The 20666-nt window shown below is 38.4% G+C and overlaps 1 protein-coding gene across 1 annotated transcript in view; it reads left to right on the top strand.

The window, feature by feature from the left end:
- The window catches only part of LOC103026605 (calcium-independent phospholipase A2-gamma), a 44132-nt gene extending 31669 nt beyond the window's left edge, over positions 1–12463 (top strand). Inside the window, exons 9-10 of the mRNA XM_007244345.3 lie at positions 3010–3205; positions 6373–12463. Of these exons, the coding sequence (XP_007244407.3) occupies positions 3010–3205; positions 6373–6647 (471 nt within the window). The 3' untranslated portion in view covers positions 6648–12463. The remainder of the gene's footprint in view (positions 1–3009; positions 3206–6372) is intronic.
- Positions 12464–20666: the final 8203 nt, after the last annotated feature.

Here is a 20666-nt window from a genome sequence, read left to right on the forward strand (position 1 = left end):
CTTTAAGACGAGTTTATTGTGTCTACTCATATTTAAAGCAAGACTATGGAGTGTTGTTTATGCTCATAGACAGTCATCAAGTATAATTTGTGTTTTTAGCCACCACTTAAGTACACTATTTTCTGGACAAGCTGAAAGATACAGAACTGTCACTGATAGTAAAAGAAGCATGCGGACTGAGGCAATAGAGTAATATCACAGATTTTTACAGTAATATGGCTTGCATTCGCATCTTGCCTGCTTCACCAAAGTTACATAGTGCAATTAGCAGCTTGCTGGAATTAGAATTATCCATATTACAAGTAACCATAACAGAGTTAAGCTGCAATTTTGTTAAGGTTATGATGCTACATAGTGTTGCTAAATGGTAGAGAGCTACATATATTACTTTTAAAGGCACTGTGACAGAAACAGCCCCTTTAAGGGTTAAAGTGAGACTGAAATTATTTATAAAAAAAATGGTGGATAAAGGAAACATAAGAATACTGACACATTTTGACTGATCTAACTTTAACCTCTTTGGTAAATATTGGTGCGTTCTTTGTCCTGTCGCTCTGAATGATGTCCCGACTCTAGCATCCTCATTTGATGGCACCCCCGCTATCAGATTGAGGGCTCAGACTGGTTTAAGAGCTGAGTTGGTTTCTAGGGTCACCAGGGGTTCTGCAACACTATTACATAGCCCTTAACCTCATCACGCCTCCATTTTCAATTCTGTTCCCGCTTTCTCTTTTTCTTTTTTTTTCCCCCCAAGAAAATCCTTGCGGCACTGACACAATTTCTCAGCTCTGATGATTAAGAGCGCTGTTGTCCTGTGGAGCTTCCTCGCTTCACATTTAAAGCTGAACCCCCTTCCAGTACAAGATTGATCTTAGCGTGGAAAGATAACTCATTATGCCCTGCCTGGAGAGATGGTGTTTAAAAAGATGGGGCTGAGACCCCAAGAGGCCCAGACTTCTCTGTTCCCCTTCCCCCCTCCAAATACAGACTCTCAAAGTCCCAAGAAACCTCACAGTCTGGGGGGCCGTGCCTCTGGCCCTCAGCCCACTAATGAGGGACCCTCCTCTGCCGTTTTAAGCTCCCCCTCTGTAGTGTTATGCCTGCTCAGGATGCCCACCGGTTTCTGTCTGCTAGTTTCACAGGTTTCAGGGGAATACTTCAATACTTATTCAATACAGTTCTTTCAGTTAAACTTCATATTTTCTGTGTATTTAAACAACAATGCAGTTGCTTTTTCTTTCAGCCTTGATGGAAGCCTATGTGCTACAATGAGCTGGTTAAAAATAAAATGAGGAACTCTCTAGCCATCAAATTATACTGGTTTCACTGGGTTTTTTTTAGTGTCTACTTTTGCCAGGCACCTTGTTGGACAGTAAAGTTGTGCCAAATCACTCTTTCCAAGAAATGATTTCAGCTTACTTACAGCCAAATTGGCTGATGGCTGATTTCTATTAGCCATAATTTTGTTATTTTTTTTGTAGCTCACACTTTCCAAGCAAAATGAAAGCATTGATATGGCACACTTGTGCTGATTGGTAGGCCTGACACATGCACAGATGGAAACACATAGCATTCAAATGTATAAACCAAGCAGCAGTGGCAGTAGATATGACTGGAGATTGACTAATCAGTGGTTTCTGGGCTGATGGCCATCACTGATCATCTTTCAGTGCGCTGTTACCAATCGATTGCAGGACTGGAAGCACATTAACCTTTCCAGACAATCTTGGTAATACATGTACTTCTGTAAAGTAGATTTATATGTGCATTGTCTCTCAAGATGAAATGTATGTTTACTTTTTGGAATCAACCACATTCAAAAAGTCTGTAAAAAATCCCTTGCAGAAATTCAATGTGGAGTTGGTCCTTAGCAGAATTTAGCTCTCCTATGTTCGGATACTCACGGGCTGAGTAACATACTCTCAAGATGAGTAATGTACTCTCGAGAGGGGTGTCAGGTTAGTGGTGCTATAACTTTTTACTCCGCTTCCTCCGCAAGACAGGTTAGTTTTACACATTCTACATATATATATATATATATATATATATATATATATATATATATATATATATATATATATATATATATATATATATGTGTATACGTATGCACTTTAACCTCTTTGGTAAATATTGGTGCGTTCTTTGTCCTGTCGCTCTGAATGATGTCCCGACTCTAGCATCCTCATGTGATGGCACCCCCGCTATCAGATTGAGGGCTCAGACTGGTTTAAGAGCTGAGTTGGTTTCTAGGGTCACCAGGGGTTCTGCAACACTATTGCATAGCCCTTAACCTCATCACGCCTCCATTTTGATGCATAAAATCTCAAAATCTTTACAGCATTTAGCAGATGCTCTTATACAGAGAGACTAACAATCGTGCTTTGACTCAAAATATCCAAAGCAAGAAATGAATTAAATCAAATGTTAAATACTTTTGAGTTTGGTTGTGTCATATCGTATCATTCACAATAATATAAAAATTCTAAATTTGACATGTTGCTTTTTTTATATAAAACATTTTTCAGTGTTGACATATTACCAAGGAGATCATTATTACATAAAATACCCTTAAATGAATGATATTGTTTTAGAGCCATATCACCTACCCCCAGTTTTGAGTTCTAATACTACCAGGTATGAGTGACACAATAACCCTGCTGCAACAGTTTGTAGAAAATATAAAATTCATCAATTCTATGCAACTATGCAAAAACTTGTGAAGAAGAACCAGATATAGATATTAGTGCATTATTAGGTGCTCTCAGAAGAGGTGGGTCTTAAGTTGACATTTGAAGGTAGGCTAAATAAGTTTTCAGCCCATGATTTGTTGCATATTTGTGTTGAAAATTGACCTTTACCAATCCATTGCAGATCAATCTTTCCATCTCTAAATATGACCACTCATATTAGTTTTAGATTTTCCAGTGAAAATGTTTGTGTAAATAAATAAGAATTAAATAAATGTTACGTAAACTCACTAATCACTCTTTTTTTTTTTTTTTGTAGGATGGCGGTTTGCTAATAAACAATCCGACTGCTCTGGCGATCCACGAATGCCAGTGTCTGTGGCCAAACACTCGTCTGCAGTGCGTGGTGTCTCTCGGTACAGGGCGCTTTGAGGCTCCCAGCAAGAACGCCGCCACCTACACCAGCCTGAAGACCAAGCTGACCAACGTCATCAGCAGTGCTACAGATACAGAGGGTGGGTGGAAGTCTGTGTCTGTGTGTTAATGTCTGTGCTTCTGTGAGTTCCTGGAGTCGTCATCATCAGGGTAATGCAATTGTGTAACTGGAATTATGGCCTCTTACTAAATTATGGATATGCACAGAACATTCCATATTAAATCAGGAGTCCTGTCAGGAATCTTCTTAATCGACATTAGTCAATTTAAGTGTATCTGCTTTTGAAACACAAACTGCTCTGGGAAAAAAAAAACATTATCATTAGTTTGAGTAATGTTGGGTTGTTTCATGTGTGTTTGTGTCTTTGCTTTATGTTGGTATAAAAGGCAGCTAACTCTTTCTTCTTTCTTGCGACTAGAATTAAGATGTTCCACCTTAAATGACCCTGCAGCATAAACAGTGCAGTGCTAGCAATCGCTGTTAGCATGACTACTGAAGGGTTACCACCACTCCTTCTCTACTGTTCCAGCTGCTGGCCTTGCTCAGGAATGCAGCTGTGTACTAGTGTCACGATTGTAGCCTCTCCCAGCATCACTATTGTGAGATTAGCATCACTACTGCAGCACTAGCATCACAAGAAGGCCAGCTGCTAGCCTCACATAGCATCTCTACTGTGGTATTAGCATTGTTACTGCAGCACTAGCGTCGCAACCTTGCCACCTGCTAGCCTCACTCAGCATCTTTACTCTGGTATTAGCATCGCTATCGTAGCTTTAGCTTTGCCCAGCATTGCTACTGTGGTATAAGCATTGCTATCAGAGCATTAGCCTCGCCCAGAATCACTAGCATTAGCATCACTATGCCAATTATGCCAGCTGCCCTCCTCATTTAGTGTTGCTCCTCTGTCATTAGTCACAAACCATGTTCACCAGGGCCCTTCATATATAAACACTTCTAAAAATATGGTCTACATTTTAATGCTCTGTCAGTTTTTTTTTCTGTTTTTCTCTCTATAGCGTATTCATCACTCCTAATACACTTGTCACGTCATGTAGCCTAGCACAGTTGCGTTGAGCTTTTTTGCCAGCGTTTGGGAGGTTTAAGTTAAATAAGCTTAAAGGCTTAGGAATAGTGAGAGGAAATCTCCTTGTGTGTTTCTCCTGATATGAATATTAATATGCAGCTATATTGGCAGAGAACAGACAGGATGTATGTTGGTATTCTAAACATAATGCTCAGTTCTCAGTCAGAATTGCTAAATGCTTAATGTTTGGCACAACAATACTGTGTGTCTGAATATGAATGTGTTCATGCATGCATGTGTGTTACGCCACGCCTTCTCTATGGCTTCCATTTGGGATTAAACCGAGCTGTGGTTTAATCATGGAGGGTATTTATAAATCTTGGATTAACGGTCCTCCAGCCTGGATTTCTCCCTCCTGGTCCAGAGAACGTTGGCTGGGTGGCACACAGACACACACACACACTCCTGTTTAATGATAATTAATAGCCACATATTATACTGTATGGTAGTACAAGTGACCCAAATATAATAAGTCAGCAACATTAATCACGTTATTATGGGATATAAGAACAAAAAGGTTCAGCTTCTATCTTTAGGCAGCGGTTTGTCACTAAGGGAGAAATGAAAGAATATTTTATAACAGCAGTGTCATTTATTATATCATTATATACTGCAGGTCCAAGCTTGCTTAACTGAGTAACTGGCTGTGAGCAGTAATGCCTGTAACTCTGGTTAAGTCTGCAGGTTCAGTCATCATCAGGCTGTCACAGATGGCCCGTCTATAATGAGACTGCTGACCCCTGAAGTAAAGTGAGAAATATTGGGTTGTGGTATTAAATGGCACAGCCTGCTCAGCCTGTACAGCTGAAAATGACACATTCACTCGCAGTGCTGAAGCCTGTATCTTTCCCTCTTTAAATTGTGGACTGTAGGACTTGTGAAACTTTGTTTGAAAATTTGTTATATACATTTTATAGTTATATAGATTTGTTTAAAGGTCTCATTCTGCTAAAATGCATTTTTTTCTTGTCCTTCCCTAACAATCCTCCCATTTTGATTGTTTTGATACTGCTTGTAATCACGGTAGCCTACATCATCTAAAGTTTCTTCTCATAACTGTAGTGTAGTGCTGGACGATATGGCCAAAATTGATATCAGGATATATTCCTTAATTTCGGTCGATACAATATAATTTCGATATTGATATAAATACTTTGAAGGCCTCAGAAAACTGCTAAGAATCCCTGCAATAAAATCTGTACCTACTACTGTCTGAAATTTTTAATTTAAGTCTTTAAAGTCTCCTCTCACAAAAACTATATAATACTTTAGAAATAAAAATGGTCAGAATAAATCAATGCTCACTTTTAATTGAATATAGAAAAATAAAAACATGACATCCCTGTCAAACACAAACCTATAACCTATACACATATTACCAATATAACTAACTTTACATTACAACAGAGGCAGAGCTTCCTATTCTTTTGTAAACATATTTAACAGATCAAAACAAAAATGCTTCAACCAGGATAAGGAAAACAAAAAGCCTTCATATGCATAAAAAGAACATGATATCCCCGTCAAATAAACAAACCTATAGGCTTTATCAACTATAAATAACTTAGTTACAACATAAGCTACAAATGTGCTTCAGCCAGAGTAAGGAAGATATTGTATGTAGTGTAACTGCTTGAGGTGGTGGAACAGATTAGATTTATTAGCATTGCTAGTCGGCTCCACTCTCGGAGCAAGCCGAAGAGTGTAGTTTATCAGACCTTAGAAAGCCAAACCACTGAATTAGACCTGCCTCACTCAATGTCTTCTGTTTAATCACGTGTGGAAGCGCCAGGTGCACTCATTCTGCATCTAAAATCTCCCGCGCTGAAGCCAGATTCTGTAAATAGTGCATATCGACATGCCACAAAAATTATATCACTGTTATTGAAGTATTTCTTATTTCTTCTAAAAAAAAATATGTATGGCTTTCTAAAATGTATCCTATAACTTATTTGAAGTTGCATCATCTTGTTGATCTTGATGTTCTTTGGGAGTAGAGCATAGAAAAAAAGAAAAAAAAACATTTGTTCAAATATGTTTGAGACATTCGCTGGAGGTGTATGTGTGTATCATAAATGCAAATTTTATTCTATCTCGCTTACTTAGGTTTTCTAATGGCTTTTTCTGTTCTGCGTCTGTTTTTCTTTCTTTCTCTCTCACAGAGGTGCACACTATGCTGGACGCCCTGCTGCCTCCCCACACGTATTTCCGCTTCAACCCGTACATGAGTGAGGAAGTGGCGCTGGACGAGAGCCGCAGCGAGAAGCTGAACCTGCTGCAGGTGGAGGGAATGCGTTACCTGGAGCGCAATGAGGAGAAGCTGAAGCGAGCCATCCGCACCCTCGCACAGGAGAAGAGCTCAGCTCAGAGGCTGGTCGAGTGGGTCCAGCTCAAAGCGCACATGTACGACGGCCTGACAGGCTTCTCAAAACCGTAGCGGTGCATGGGCGCTGTTTCCACTATCACAGCATATTGTAGCCTGCAGTAAAATATTTATTGATAAAGCACGTTCTGATAATGCCTCCTCTAAGGGCTTGCGTTACTGTGTTTGAGGATTATAGCAGCATCCTGGACACAGGCTGAAATTCCCAGCTGAATAAATGACCTCTGAAATGCTGAGGGACTAGCTGTAAGAATAGCTGTTCCTTATGGAGCTGATAATGTTTATCAGTCCTCAAACATATGACAGAATCCCCCAGACTGCTAAAACCACACAACAGTACTTTAGTCTTCCTTAAACAAACGCTGTATAGAGTAGATTGGTGTTTTGCTAGAAGAAGCCATGGGAAAATATCTGAAATTGCTTCTAGATTTCATTATATTTATACTTATTTCACAATAATCACTACAGGGGAAAACGTGTGTGAAGCTGCATTGGAACCAAGAGGAATTGTGATTAAACCGAGACTGTAATATTAGGTCAGTTTTTATGATCCTTTAATGATTTTTAAAAATCTAAGCTAGCAACTTCATGTGCAACTTAATAGAGAATATTCCAAAGACTAAAAGCAAAGCAAAAGTGATTTCACATTTGATTGCAGACAGTATAAACCAAATATTTGATATTTTGTCTGGTCGACTATATTAATTTTTTTTTTATAAATAATTTTCTTTCTAATTTTTCCCCATTTACTTCCCATTTTACATGGCCAATTACTCAACCCACTCATTAGGACTCCCCCTATCATTAGTGATGCCCCAACACCAGGAGGGTGAGGACCATCACATGCCTCCTCCAATACATGTGAAGTCAGCCACCGCCTCTTTTGACCTGCTGCTGATGAACCGCTCGGAGGAAAGCGCAGCGATTCTGTTCTGATACACCAGCTCACAGATGCCTGGTGCTGATCAACATCACCCTTTGGAGTGAGGTGCGGAGAGAGTGCCATCTAACCACCCAGAGAGAGCAAGGCCACTCCTGCTATACATCCTTTTTTTTTAAAACTAACATGAATACAGATTTTCTACCAAATCTTGTTCATTACACTCCTGTTTACATCACATGTTTTAAATCACATATTTATTTAGATTTTTAACCTCTTTACTAGCCCCATCTAATGCCCTGTCTCATCATTTAGTTGTATGAAGTTGGAGTAGTCGGCAAAAGTTTGTATTCACGGTCATGTGAATACCCCAAGTCCATTTCACACTGGATTTCTCCTTTAACAAATCAAGTTGAACGGACAAAAAACTAAATGCTTTGGTTCATACTGTCTGCATTTGTTAGTAAAAAAGATTACTATAAATAATAAGTATTAGTATTATGCACTTTTTTATCTTTTCTCATTTTTTTGGATGGATGTTATCTGCATTAGAGATTCTGAGATTTACACAAAAAAGCAATGAATATACTGAATCCACAATGTACAGCATCTCTACAATCTACACTTTAAAACACATCAGGGCTTTTGCTTGATATCCCTACCACTGTGTTCTTCAGATAGACAGCTGGCATATTCTTATAACATTTGTTGAAGTGAAAGCCCAACTAACCTCAGCACACAGGGAAACATAATTATACAGTGAAGTCTATTATTATTTAAAGAATACTAGTCACTAAATATGTATGTATAGTAAGGCATTTATAAGCTGCATTGATGCTTGCATGCTTCATTTTTTTGTGTGCACCAGTTCTCCTCTAAAAGAAGGTAAATATAAAATTATGATCCTAGAAATTCTAGGAAAAACCTTTTTCGTCTTGCAAACTTTTGCAGTGTGTATATAAAAAATGAGAAGTGTGTATACAAAAAGTCATTGAATTTTTTTAATCATAATATTAATAATTGGTAAAAATTGATACAAACCTCTTGACCACATGCATGTATCCGATGATGGAAGGGTTACAATCTTTGAAGATTTATTTTGTTGATTAATTGCTGTAATTTCTTGTGACTGTGAATTGATTGGCTTAAATATTATTTTGGAAAATGTTTAGCAGGCGAGACATTAGAGTATTTTATTTTATTTTATAGTATTTTATAGTGTATTTTTATTTTATATTTAGAGTGTAATTCAAAGAACATAAAAAAATCATTTTGGCTACATTCACACAGCAGGTAAATTGACCTAAATCTGTTTTTCCTCACTAAATCCGATGTTTATTTTAGGCTGGTCACATTATCTTTTTCATGTGGCCTTTATCTGACGTTTGTCTGAACAGTTCCTTCTGTATAAGTTATACAGCATCACAGGAGCTATCAAGGGGTTTCAGTGGCTGACAACTAAATGTGTTTTGTAAAACAACTAAAAGATCTTTGTAAATAGAGAACAGTATTTAGCCATGGTAACTTCTGAAGCCTGCGTTATTCATGTGTGGCCACATATGCTCAATTATTTGTGGTATCATCAAATATGATCAGAAAGGGAAGTAACATGTTACGTTGAAGCAGTAAAAAAAAAATGAACCAATCACACGACCCCACACACAGACCTTGGAGCAGATAGCTTCAACACCAGCAGCAGACCACACACGAGTTTACTAAAAACAAACCCTAGACCACTGATTTCAGTAGGACCAGAGATTGGTATTGTGAACTACTTCTGGCCTCGAAAGCAGCTTTCACATTTGACCAAAAGTACAGAACCCACTGAGAAAGCGCACCAGTGTTCTTAAAAATATATAAAAATATATATATTGTATGCATCAGATTTCAAACAAAGTATAAATTAGCCCAGATTCAGTACACTGCAACAGACTGAACAAATCCATGTCACATAGGCCAAAAAAGGTCAGATTTGGGCCACTACCTGCTATGTGAATGTAGCATTTTGAGTTGCAAAATTAAAAAAAAAAAAAAAGTTTTAAGTTGAGTGCATTATACCAAACCAGAACAACCTCACATACTAACATATTACTTTATATTTTTCTTTTATTTATTCCTTAAAGGGAACTTATGTAAGTTGAGTTTATGGTTTTCTTCTGAGGACTGACAATAGTTTATAACCAACAGTCATCTCTTATCTGCACAGATTTGCAGCGTGTTATACTATGCTGTTTTGATTTTGTTTTGATGATTTGATTGCCCCATAGAATATAATTGCTTGGCTAAATCTGTTTTGTTCATCCTCTTTTTAAAAGTGAAGATGAATGGCATTATTAGAAAGCCACTGTAGTACAGTATTTGCAGATAAGCTGGGTTTAAATGCTGATAATTTACCATTTGAAGAACTTGAATTTGAAGTGACTCCTGGGGTTGAGTACTATGCACTTATGCATATGCATTTATGTCATTTGTTTCAATAGAATGCAGATTGACTTCAGTAGTTATTTAAAGGATGGTGTAGTGGTGGTGCCTGAAGCAAGTTTGAAGACTGACGTTGTATTTGCCAAATACTGTATAAGAAATGTGGCTACACTAGTTAGACTAGATACAATAGCTAGTTATTTGCTGACTGAAGAAGTGTGAGGGGTCCTGTACCTGTATCATCTGGGGATGGAGGGTGAAAGCATGTGAAGCAGTTAAAGGATATACTCTGGTCCTCAGTCCTCCTCCTGAACAGCTACTTTTTCTTTTAATAAGTGCAGCAGTGGAGCTGTCCTCTCTAGCTTTTGATCTACAGTATACAGCTCTGGAAAAAAATTTAAAGAACACTTCAGTTGCTGAATCAGTTTGACTGATTTTGCTATTTATATTTATATGTTTGCATAAAATTAACATTGTTGTTTTATTTTATAAACCACAGACAATATTTCTCCCAAATTCCAAATAAAAATATTGTCATTTAGAGCATTTATTTGCAGAAAGAGATGAAATGGCTGAAATAACAAAAATGCAGAGGTTTCAGTTCATATTCATGAAGTTTTAAGAGTTTAGAAATCAATATTTGGTGGAATAACCCTGGTTTTTAATCACAGTTTTCATGCATCTTGGCACGTTCTCCTCCACCAGTCTTACACACTGCTTTGGATAACTTTATGCCACTCCTGCTGCAAAAATTCAAGCAGTTCAGCTTGGTTTGATGGCTTGTGATCATCAATCTTCCTCTTTATTATAGGGGAAGAGGTTTTCAATTTGGTAAAATCAAGGATTAACATCATCATTTTGAAGTGGTCTTTTATTTTTTTCCAGAGCTGTATCTAATCATCCAGTATTAGGATCTGGCCTCATTAATGCTATCATGGCCGAATGCTATTAAACCTTCATAGCAGTTTTCCAAAATCTGATGTAAAGCCACAGAGGGATGCAAAGGGACAACAGACTTCCTGCTACTATTCTTGATTTCAGGAACAGTTCTGGAGGAGCAGGTACCTACATACTTTTGGACTTTTTTGGGCACTTAGTGTATCTTCCTGCAGTTTTAACCCCAACTCACTGTTCATCCAATTCAAGACTTTTGAATGCATTCACTTATTGAATTATGTGTTGGGGCTTAGTGTTGATTTCAAAGTTCTTCAGGAGCAGGGTTGAAGACCACTGTTTAAACAATGGGCTTGTTCACACTCTGCACAAACAAGGGTCCTGGGTGATCTAATGGTTGCCAAAAAGTTGCCAAAAATATGTTCCTATGATCGCTTGTGATTGGGTTTCTCACATTATGTCCACTGGAGGACAGGCAGGTTACAGGTCACAGACTCTCATCCCATGGACAGAAACATTTTTAATTGGGACGATGCTTTGAAGTTTGTCTGTAACCACCTCCAAACATTGGACTACAATACATCTTGGATCCTTGGAGCAGTGGTTAAGAATGCATTGCAGTGACTTGTGGATAATTAAGGGCAACAAAGGATAAAGATGTGATCAGTTGCTGCTTTTAAACTGCTTCGAACTTAAGCTGCATTTCTTGGCAGTATGTGAAGGTTCAATCACTTTGGAGCACCCTTCTGTGATGCATGGTCGAGAAATGCAGTCCATCTCGATTGTTGCCTGGGCTTTGAAGCGCAGCTAATGACCGTGTGACCACACCATCCTCTGTCAGCAAGCTAATAGGGCGGCACGTGACTTAGTGGTTAGCACGTTCCTCTCCCAGCACTGGGGTCTTGGGTTCAAGTCCATGGAGTTTCCATGTTCTCCTTCTGTCCGTGTGGGTTCCTCCCACAGTCCAGAAACATGGAGATCAGGTAAATTGGATGTTCTAAATTGTCATGGTGCATGGGTGCTGTTGTCTAAGTATGTATGTGTATGTGTATGACTGTATGCCCGGATATGTATTGGCAGCCTATGCAGTCCTCCAGTTGTTTCCGGTTGAGAGTATGCTGTGCGCAATTGGCTGCCGCTTGTCCCTAAAAACAAAAAAATAGGTAAAAAAAAAAAAAAAAAACGCTTGAAATTTAAAAGGCCAAAATATTAGTACACAAGTTTAAATCACTTCCTGTAGATGGTTAAGTGTAAATTGTCCACCATATTCAAATATGTGACAACCACCATCCCACACCAGTGAATGGTGAATGAACCTTTGTTATTGGATCACCCAGGATGCATGTTAATGCCAAGTGTGAACAGAGCCAATAGATGATTCTTAAAAAAAGCCTGTGGATTGTAGTAAATTATATTGTATTATATTATATGTTTTGTCTATTGCTATTGTATATATGCACCTTCACATCAAGTGTTGCCATTATTCTTACTCAAAAAAAGCTTATTTAGTCTAATCTAATCATGGTCTCCTCCTCACTTCACTCACTGATGCTGTTCGGAACTTATTATTCCTAAAGACTTTTCCAGCTTCACTGTGTGCTGTAGTTCTCCTGCCTCTCTCTCTCTCTCTCTCTCTCTCTCTCTCTCTCTCTCTCTCTCTCTCTCTCTCTCTCTCTCTCTCTCTCTCTCTCTCTCTCTCTCTCTCTCTCTCTCTCTCTCTCTCTCTCTCTCTCTCTCTCTCTCTCTCTCTCTCTCTCTCTCTCACCGTGCCGCCTTGTGTTTGTTGTGTTGTACATTATCCACCCATGTTACAGTGCCTGAATGAAGAGAAAGGGTTGACAGGGCTGTTTTAGCCGTGATTGCTGCTTATTTTGCTGCACTTGACTATAAGTCTGACGGTCTTATTTACAGAGCATCTCACTAGAAGAGAATAAATCCAGGGTCAGTTAATTGCTACTGTCTTCACCAGCTTAGCTAAGCAATACTGCACTGATTGCTTGCCTACCTTAAGGTGCCTTGTAAATAAGACCTGGTGCTGGTAAGAAGAAACAAACGTGTATACTTTGAAAAGTGAAAAGAAGAGCTGTAAAATATCAAAGCCAATTTGTTTTTACCCTTTAGGTCCTGGAAAAAGAGTGACAATAAAAAAAATGAATGTTTTAAACAATTTGTGTCGTGTTTGAATGCATAAAAATAAATGTGCTAAAAGAGGTGTTTGTAGTAATGACTTGCAGAAAGTGTGGCAAATTGGTTTCCTGTGGAATACAGCTCTGTAGAGATGAGTATTCTCCAACATCTGATGCTTACAGCTAATCTTGTGAAGGCTTTGATAATGCACTGATATATTGGCTCAGGTGTGATATGTATTTAAGCATTTTTCACACCTGCAGTTTTTAATCTGGTTCATTCTCACCCTTGATGTGTTTTGTTTAGACAGGTGTGAACACAGAAATCACACTCAGATGTGACTCAGATTTAACCAAAACAACTGTTTTGGTTAAAAAAAAAACTTGAGAGGACCTGGGTTCAGTCTGGTCCCAGATTAACACTGTTTTGTGTTTTGAGTAAGATGTAAAAAAAAAAAATAATAATAAAATAAAATAAAAAAAAAAACATTTACATTCTACCTGTGGTTACTGGACCCACCTTTCAAGTGTGCTCCATAAATTTAGTATAAACATCTCCAATAGCCAGTTTATCGTGTGTGACAAATTAATCCTCTCTAGATGTTCTCGTTTTTTCTTTTTTGTAACAAAAATTTGATACTATAACTTACTTTTGAAAGTTGAGAAAATATTGATTTTAAACATTTTTTGCACCAGGAGTGGCATGAAGTTATCCAAAAGCAGTGTGTAAGACTGGTGGAGGAGAACATGCAAAGATGCATAAAAACTATGATTAAAAACTGGCTTATTTTACCGAATATTAATTTCTAAACTCTTAAATCTTTATGAATATTAACTTATTTCTTTATTTGAGGTCTGCATCTTTTTTGTCAGTTTAGCCATTTCTTATTTTCTGCAAATAAATGCTCTAAATGACAATATTTTATTTGGAATTTGGGAGAAATGTTGTCCGTAGTTTATAGAATAAAACAACACTGTTCATTTTACTCAAACATAGACCTATAAATAGCAAAATTATATAAACTGATTCAAAAAGAAATTTCCAGGGCTGTATTGCTCAAAGCCGGCAACTACTGTAATTTTAAGCACGGTTTAGTAGTTGTTTTCCCAATTCATGCTGTCTAGTTAAATAACATTTCAGGTTTTAAGACTGCGAATAGTTTAATCAGCACTGTGTAGAGGTCTAATCTTGACCTAGAGTAGGAGTGTAGTGCTGGGGTTTCTGTGGGAGAGTTCAGTATGAATTGTAGCTGTCAGAGCAGAAGTGTAGTTTGAGTTATTTGACAGTTCTGAAGGAATGTTGACCCGAGGGGTCTTATATCATCTGATTTGTTCGTGTGTGTATGAGTGTTGGGAGGCTGTTTCTCTGTGTTAGAGGAAATATATTGTTAATAAAACACTCTAGCATGTTCTCCCCTCAGATGTGAAACACACGAAAACGCCACAGCTCCCATATTCTGAAGACTGACGGCCTGATTGGTGGAAACACACAGCTGCTTGCGCTGTAGCTGAACCCTGCAAGCTGCTTTATACAGCCATTTACACTCGATAGCTGCCCGCCCTCGCTGCGGTTGGGGTTCAGGTCCTCTGTGAAGATGATTGAGGTTCTGTGTATTTGTCTGATAGAGGTTTTATGTACGCAGGCTGGGCTGAACCTTCGGCTAGCTTGTTAGCGGGAGAGATTTCTAAGATTAAGCCATGCTTGGAGCAAGGTCACTCACTCACACTTAACATTCCATATTGACTGAGCCTGGGAAATAAAGGCCTTAGAGTGTTGCATTGGCCTACATTATTATACCACAGCTTATTCTTTAAAGGGGACATATTACAGTTTTTTTTACACTAGTTAGAATAGATCTATGGGCTGTAAAAAACATGTTCAAGTTCAAATTCTTTACACAAAAATCACTCTCACATAAAAAGATCTCACCAACTCTAGTTCTTTTTAGAATGAGCCATTTGGGCTCTGTCACTTTTATGCAATTAAGCTGATGCTGGCCACACTAACACACGTGCTAATTGGCAAAACATGAACAAGCTAGTTTATGCTTAACTTTTTATTGCAAAACAAATTATTTGAAAAAAACTTACATCTCTCTCATCTGTTGACCTGCCACAAATATTAGGTACAGATCCCTCTATCAGAAGAAGTCTAATGGCTAATTCTGCTGTGTAGAGTCAAACTGTAACGTCTTCCAGAGAAATCGAATACATTTTTTTCTGCACTTGCAGTGTTTATGGGGGCAGTCAAAACCCAGGTGGAAATACAAAAGCATGCATTATATATCCCATTTAAATTTGGGTGAGGTATGTTGAATGATGGCTTTGGTTTTTTAACATTTGTGCATTTACAGTACCAAAATTTTAAAACCAACTGTTAAAACCAATGTGAAAAATGGAGGCTTTGGTCAAGATTTGATGTAAAAAATATTTTCCAATATCTTTAAAATATTGTATCAAGATATTTTAAGATATGTTATCATACATGATAATCATATCATACATGATATCATACATGACACACATAAAAATGCATCAGTAGCAGCAGATTCTTAAAAACTGCTGTTTAAACATTCTCCCTTTCCTGAAATGTGCAGTTGGTCAGTGTTGGTTAAGCATTGTTGATGCACTGATGATCCACAATGTGGTCTGAAAAGTATTTTGTGTGTTATGATTAAATAATTATGATATAAATTATTGTCATATTGCCCCCACCTCTACTAGAATGCTTTAATCTGTGAGCTATTAGTATATCATGTAACACACACACACACACACACATGCACATGCATGCAGCAGTGTCCTGAAACTCTAGCAGTTGCTCTGTGGTAAATACTACAGCTGCAATCTGAGAGTGAGCAGGATAAATGCACTTGCCTGATTAAACTGGAGTATGGTTACACTGCAGCTACATGGAATGAACAACAGAAACAACTGCAGAGAACTGTGTGATTTTCAGTGTGTGTTTTCTCTGAGGTGTTTAACATTTAGAACAAACTACATTAAACGGCATTAAAAACCATGAAAACACTCCCATTCATTCAACAAATACTTCCTTAATATGTCCTTACACCTTAATTGCAATTAAAGCAAAGCTCTCTGTTTTATTTGCTGATCTTCAGATCATCACCTGTCTGTGTTTTGTTTTTCTTCTTTCTTTCTTTCTTTCTTTCTTTCTTTCTTTCTTTCTTTCTTTCTTTCTTTCTTTCTTTTTACTGACATTTTTTTTCTCTCCTAAGGGTGTATTTTTGTTCTCTCAATCTCACCCCCTTTCGTCTTTTTTTGCCTGTTATTGTTTGACATTTATATATGCACCATTGCCACTGAAATAAAAAAAAGTTTAATTGGTCCTTTGAAAGGGGGGGGGGGGGGGGCGTGGTGGTGGGCCCTAAAAAAAGTAATATCTTTCTTTCTTCTTTTAAGTTAGCAATTTTTGCTCTGAACAGAAGGGAGAGGCTTACATATGCCTTGGAATAGACAGCCTAGGGAAGCATTGATGTTTGAACTTTGAAAAGAAATAAATAGGTTGTTCAAGAAATGGAATGTCCTGTTCATCAGGCCTCACTTGAATGCTGGAAATTCACATTGCCTTGCCATGAGCATGTTGGCCAGTGTTCAACCTCACTCACAAGATAACACCTCACAATATATACAGGTGTGGGCCTTCCCAAGCCGCCCCCTTCAAGATCATTTTAAGTAACACTTCTGGATCTGTTTACACCTCGCTGTTAGCCATGTCATTGTAGATGCCCTGTTTGACCCAACATATCTTATATATTATATTTTTGATCTTTTATATTTTTATATTTTTGGGACTGTCTGCCTGTGATTTTATAACAGTAGTACTTTTTCATGATTATTTTTATGACTGTCAACTTGGAATATGTTTTCACAGTCCTGAAAGCAAACTTGAATAAAAGAAATCTTTTGATCTAGAAATAAACTGTGCGCTTTACCTTCCAATACCACCAGCACTCGTGTGTGTGTGTGTGTCTGTGTGTGTTCTATACTGTAGCTCTGTGGCAGTAATTGCTTTATGGGCAGTTTCACATTGCCCCAGTAGGTGCAGTATATTGCTCAGTGCTGCATCGACCGCACGCCGCCTCTCTAAAGCCTGAGGAATAAAACGCTGCAGCTGAGTGTTGGAGGCCTATATTGGCTGCAGGGATGTAATAACACAAGCAGCTCAAAGCAGAAAGCAGTCATGTGTTTACAGCACGTGTGTGTGTGTGTTCCACACAGCGATTGGCTTGTGCTGCATTGATCCCATGAGCAGCTCCCGAGCAGAAGGAGTATTGGGGGATTGTGGTGCACCTTCGGCGAAGCTGAGGGTGCTGATTCATCACTGAACTTCCACAGGGTTCAAGGCAGGCAATCAAATGGGCCGTGATTATGAAAAATGCAGCAGCCCCTTTCCTATTCTCTGTGTTTATTCCTCCATTTTCTTCTCTCTGCAGGTTCTTTTTCCATCAGACGTATTGTGGGGTTATTGATGGGCATCGCTCAGGCCACCACAGCTTCTTTCATTTAGCCTAATGACTCAGTTACTGATCTTCTGTAAGCTGATCAACCAGCCTGGCCTGCACTAGCCAATTGACTTGTGCTGCAGTTTAGAGTTACTGACTCATTTGACCCTGGCTGGGCACTGTGACATTCACTGCAGCCAGTGTTCAGGTACCCAAGTCTAGGACTAGGGATTCAAAACTGAGAAAAAAATCAATAAATGGGACTATTAATAAATTAATAAATGTTTAACAATGATTTATATTTGTCTCTAAACACATTCGATCTAGTTATTGTGTTTGTATTGTTAAGGCTAATTTCACACACTCAAAGATTGTCAAGGTTTACTGTCTTTGATTTAGTAGAGAGCACCAATATGTAGGTCAATAATTTAAATCAAATTTAAAATGAAAGAAACTCATCATTTTTAAGTGGTCTCTATTTTTTTTCCAGAGCTGTATATCATGATACAACTCAGTGTATGTACAAAATGCATATTAATAATGCCAAGTGTAAACAGACACTGAGTGACATTTTTTGAGTAAAGAAAATCTTTCACATGGTAAGGCCTAATTACACAGAACTAATTAATCTTCATTTGCACCTTCAAATTCCACCCAGAGCTGGAATCAGACTTTTCTGGGTGTAAAGATCCATTTGCTTTGAGAGTCACTTGATCTAAATCAAGCTCTGTAAATGCTTCTAACTGGTGTTTTGACAGGGCTCTGGGTTTTGGTGTGTTAGATGCCAGTGACATCCCTGGCTCGGCCTGGTGGTCCTCATTAGACGATGCTGTCCAGTGCTTGGCTTTGTGAGAGCTGTTTGCTGGTCGAGGAGGAGGAGGAGGATGATGGCTTGTTCTGCTGGGTCATGTTTGAAGCTTCAGAAGAGCGGGACAGAGGCTCATTCACTGCTCAGCACGCGGCGCTCCGTGTGAGACGTCTGCCATTCAGGTTACAGTTATCTCACATGATGATGGAGCTGGATTGATCTGTGGGAGTTTTGTACTGTCTAGCTTTTCTGTGGCCTCTTTGTGACCCATAACAAGTGTTAGAAATCTCTCTCTCCCTTTTCTGTTAGTCTCTCTCTTTCTTCCTCTTTTTCTGTTGGTCTCATAGATTTTTTTCCATTTCTCTCTCCCCCTCTTTGTATGTCTTAATTTTGTATCTCTCTCTCTCTCTCTCTCTCTTTCTTTTCTGGTCTTCTTCATTTCTCCAATATTTATCTCATTCTCTCTCTTTTGTCTATTGTCTCTCATATGTTTCTAATTCTCTTTCTTTGCTGGTCTCATTGATTTCTCTATTTCCTCCTTTATCTCTGTAAATCTCATTCTTTTTCTCTCTTCTCACATCTCCTTCTGTCTCTCTGCCTCTCTCTGCTTTATATTTCTTTCTATATATCACTCTCTTTTTCCTCTTATAATTTCAGTATTCCACTTTCTCCATCATTTTCTGTGCTGGACATTTTAATCTCTCTCTTTGTGTTTATCTAAAACTCTTTATATGTTTGTCTACTCTCTCTCTTTCTTTCTCTCTCATTCTTTCTTTATTATCCTTTTTCGCTACTGAACTCCTTGATTTATCCTCTCCCCTATATCTTTTCCTTCGCTTTTTCATCTATTAATCCTTCATCTATGTATCATATTTTTTTCTCTGCTGGTCTCCTTGATTTCTCCTTACTCTTTTTAAACCTCACTCTGTTTCTATCCTTTCTTTATATGTCTTTATATGTAAATTGTCTCACTAACTGTCTCCTAACTCTTTTTCTGTCTTCCCCAGTCTCTTTATATTTCTATTTTCTTTTCTCTTCTCTCTGTCTTTGTCTCTCAGTCTCCTTGATTTCTCCTCTCTCTCTTTTATCGCTTTCCTCTCTCTTGTCTCTCTTTCTCTCTCCACTCTCTTTTTTATCTCTGCTGCCCTTTTTTGCTCTGGTCTCCTTGATTTTTCTCCTCTCTCTCTCACTGCCCGATCCGTCTCTATTTCTTTTCTCTCCCCTTTAAATCCTATCTGACGTTTCATCAGCCCTATAAACAAGTGCTCTTGGTTCCCACCTCCCTATCACCTAAACGCTGTGTAGCGACCGCAGCTGAGCCCTTTACACACACACACACACACTCTTAGCAGGCAGGCGTGTGCAATAGAGGAAGCTGTAGGAGAATATGTATGTTGCTGCAAAAACTAGTGATTTAATTGGATGCAGATAGCATGCAGACGTGTCTGTAGGCAGTGGGAGATGAAAGGCAAGGACAATTAAGCCACTTCCTTTTGTCAGCTATGGGGCGGATATGGGTACGCATCCCATGATCCCTTGCAGTTAATAATGAGAGGTGCCTGAGGGGTTGGAGCTGGAATAGAACGAGGCAGAGAGAGAGAGAAAAAGAGAGAGAGGGGGATGTGTGAGGACCTGTGTCAAAAAATTGAGAGATAGTTGAAAGAGCAGGCCATGGGAACAGCGAGAGCCTTTCTGCTGCAGCGCCAATCTGCCGGCCAGCTTTCTCTCCAGCCTGATCAGTTTGATTATTCACCCCTCTCTCTCTCAAGCTCTCTCCCTCTTTCTCAAGCTCTCGCTCTCTATCTCACACTCGATCATAATCCTTTGGTTGTGCTATCATTATCTTGACAGAGTGGTAGTGGATGGGCGTAAGATGAGAGAAGAGAGAGTTTTGAATAAGCTGTATGTTTTTAGATAAGGTCTTTCAAATCTGAACATCAGTTAGAACAAACGAATTCATCATCAAAACTAGTTGAAAATAACTTAGAGTTAGAACCTTCGTAAGAAGCCATCGAAAGACTCAGAGCTAGGTATGTGCATGTAGTGCCTCTAGAAAGTGCTGGCCTCCTGAATTATTTTTTCTTTAAACCTAATTTTGAAGTTTCTATTGTATTACAATGGTTTAAAAATTTTGTTGGAAAAACGATTCAAATTTAGTCATTTAGACATTGACCCCAAAAAAGACAGAGATTCTTAAAAAACACAGAAAACTCAACCTTTAGCAATGAAGAAATGACTACAGGCAACTCACCACATATTTGACTTTCACCAGTTATTACTGTAACCAAGCAAAACTACAAAAAAATCGTAACCTATTCCATAATAAGTGCATAAACCTAATCTTAACCTCAGTTTTTTACCATGGTAATGTGTTTTAGAGTGTTGAAGTGTGTAGTTTGTATTGCCAAACATAGCTTTTTGCATAACTAAAGAGTTATCAACGTGCCTTTATTTCCATGTATTTCTTTTAGCTTTATG

Source organism: Astyanax mexicanus, chromosome 2, assembly GCF_023375975.1.
Source record: "Astyanax mexicanus isolate ESR-SI-001 chromosome 2, AstMex3_surface, whole genome shotgun sequence".
Lineage (NCBI taxonomy): Eukaryota > Metazoa > Chordata > Actinopteri > Characiformes > Acestrorhamphidae > Astyanax > Astyanax mexicanus.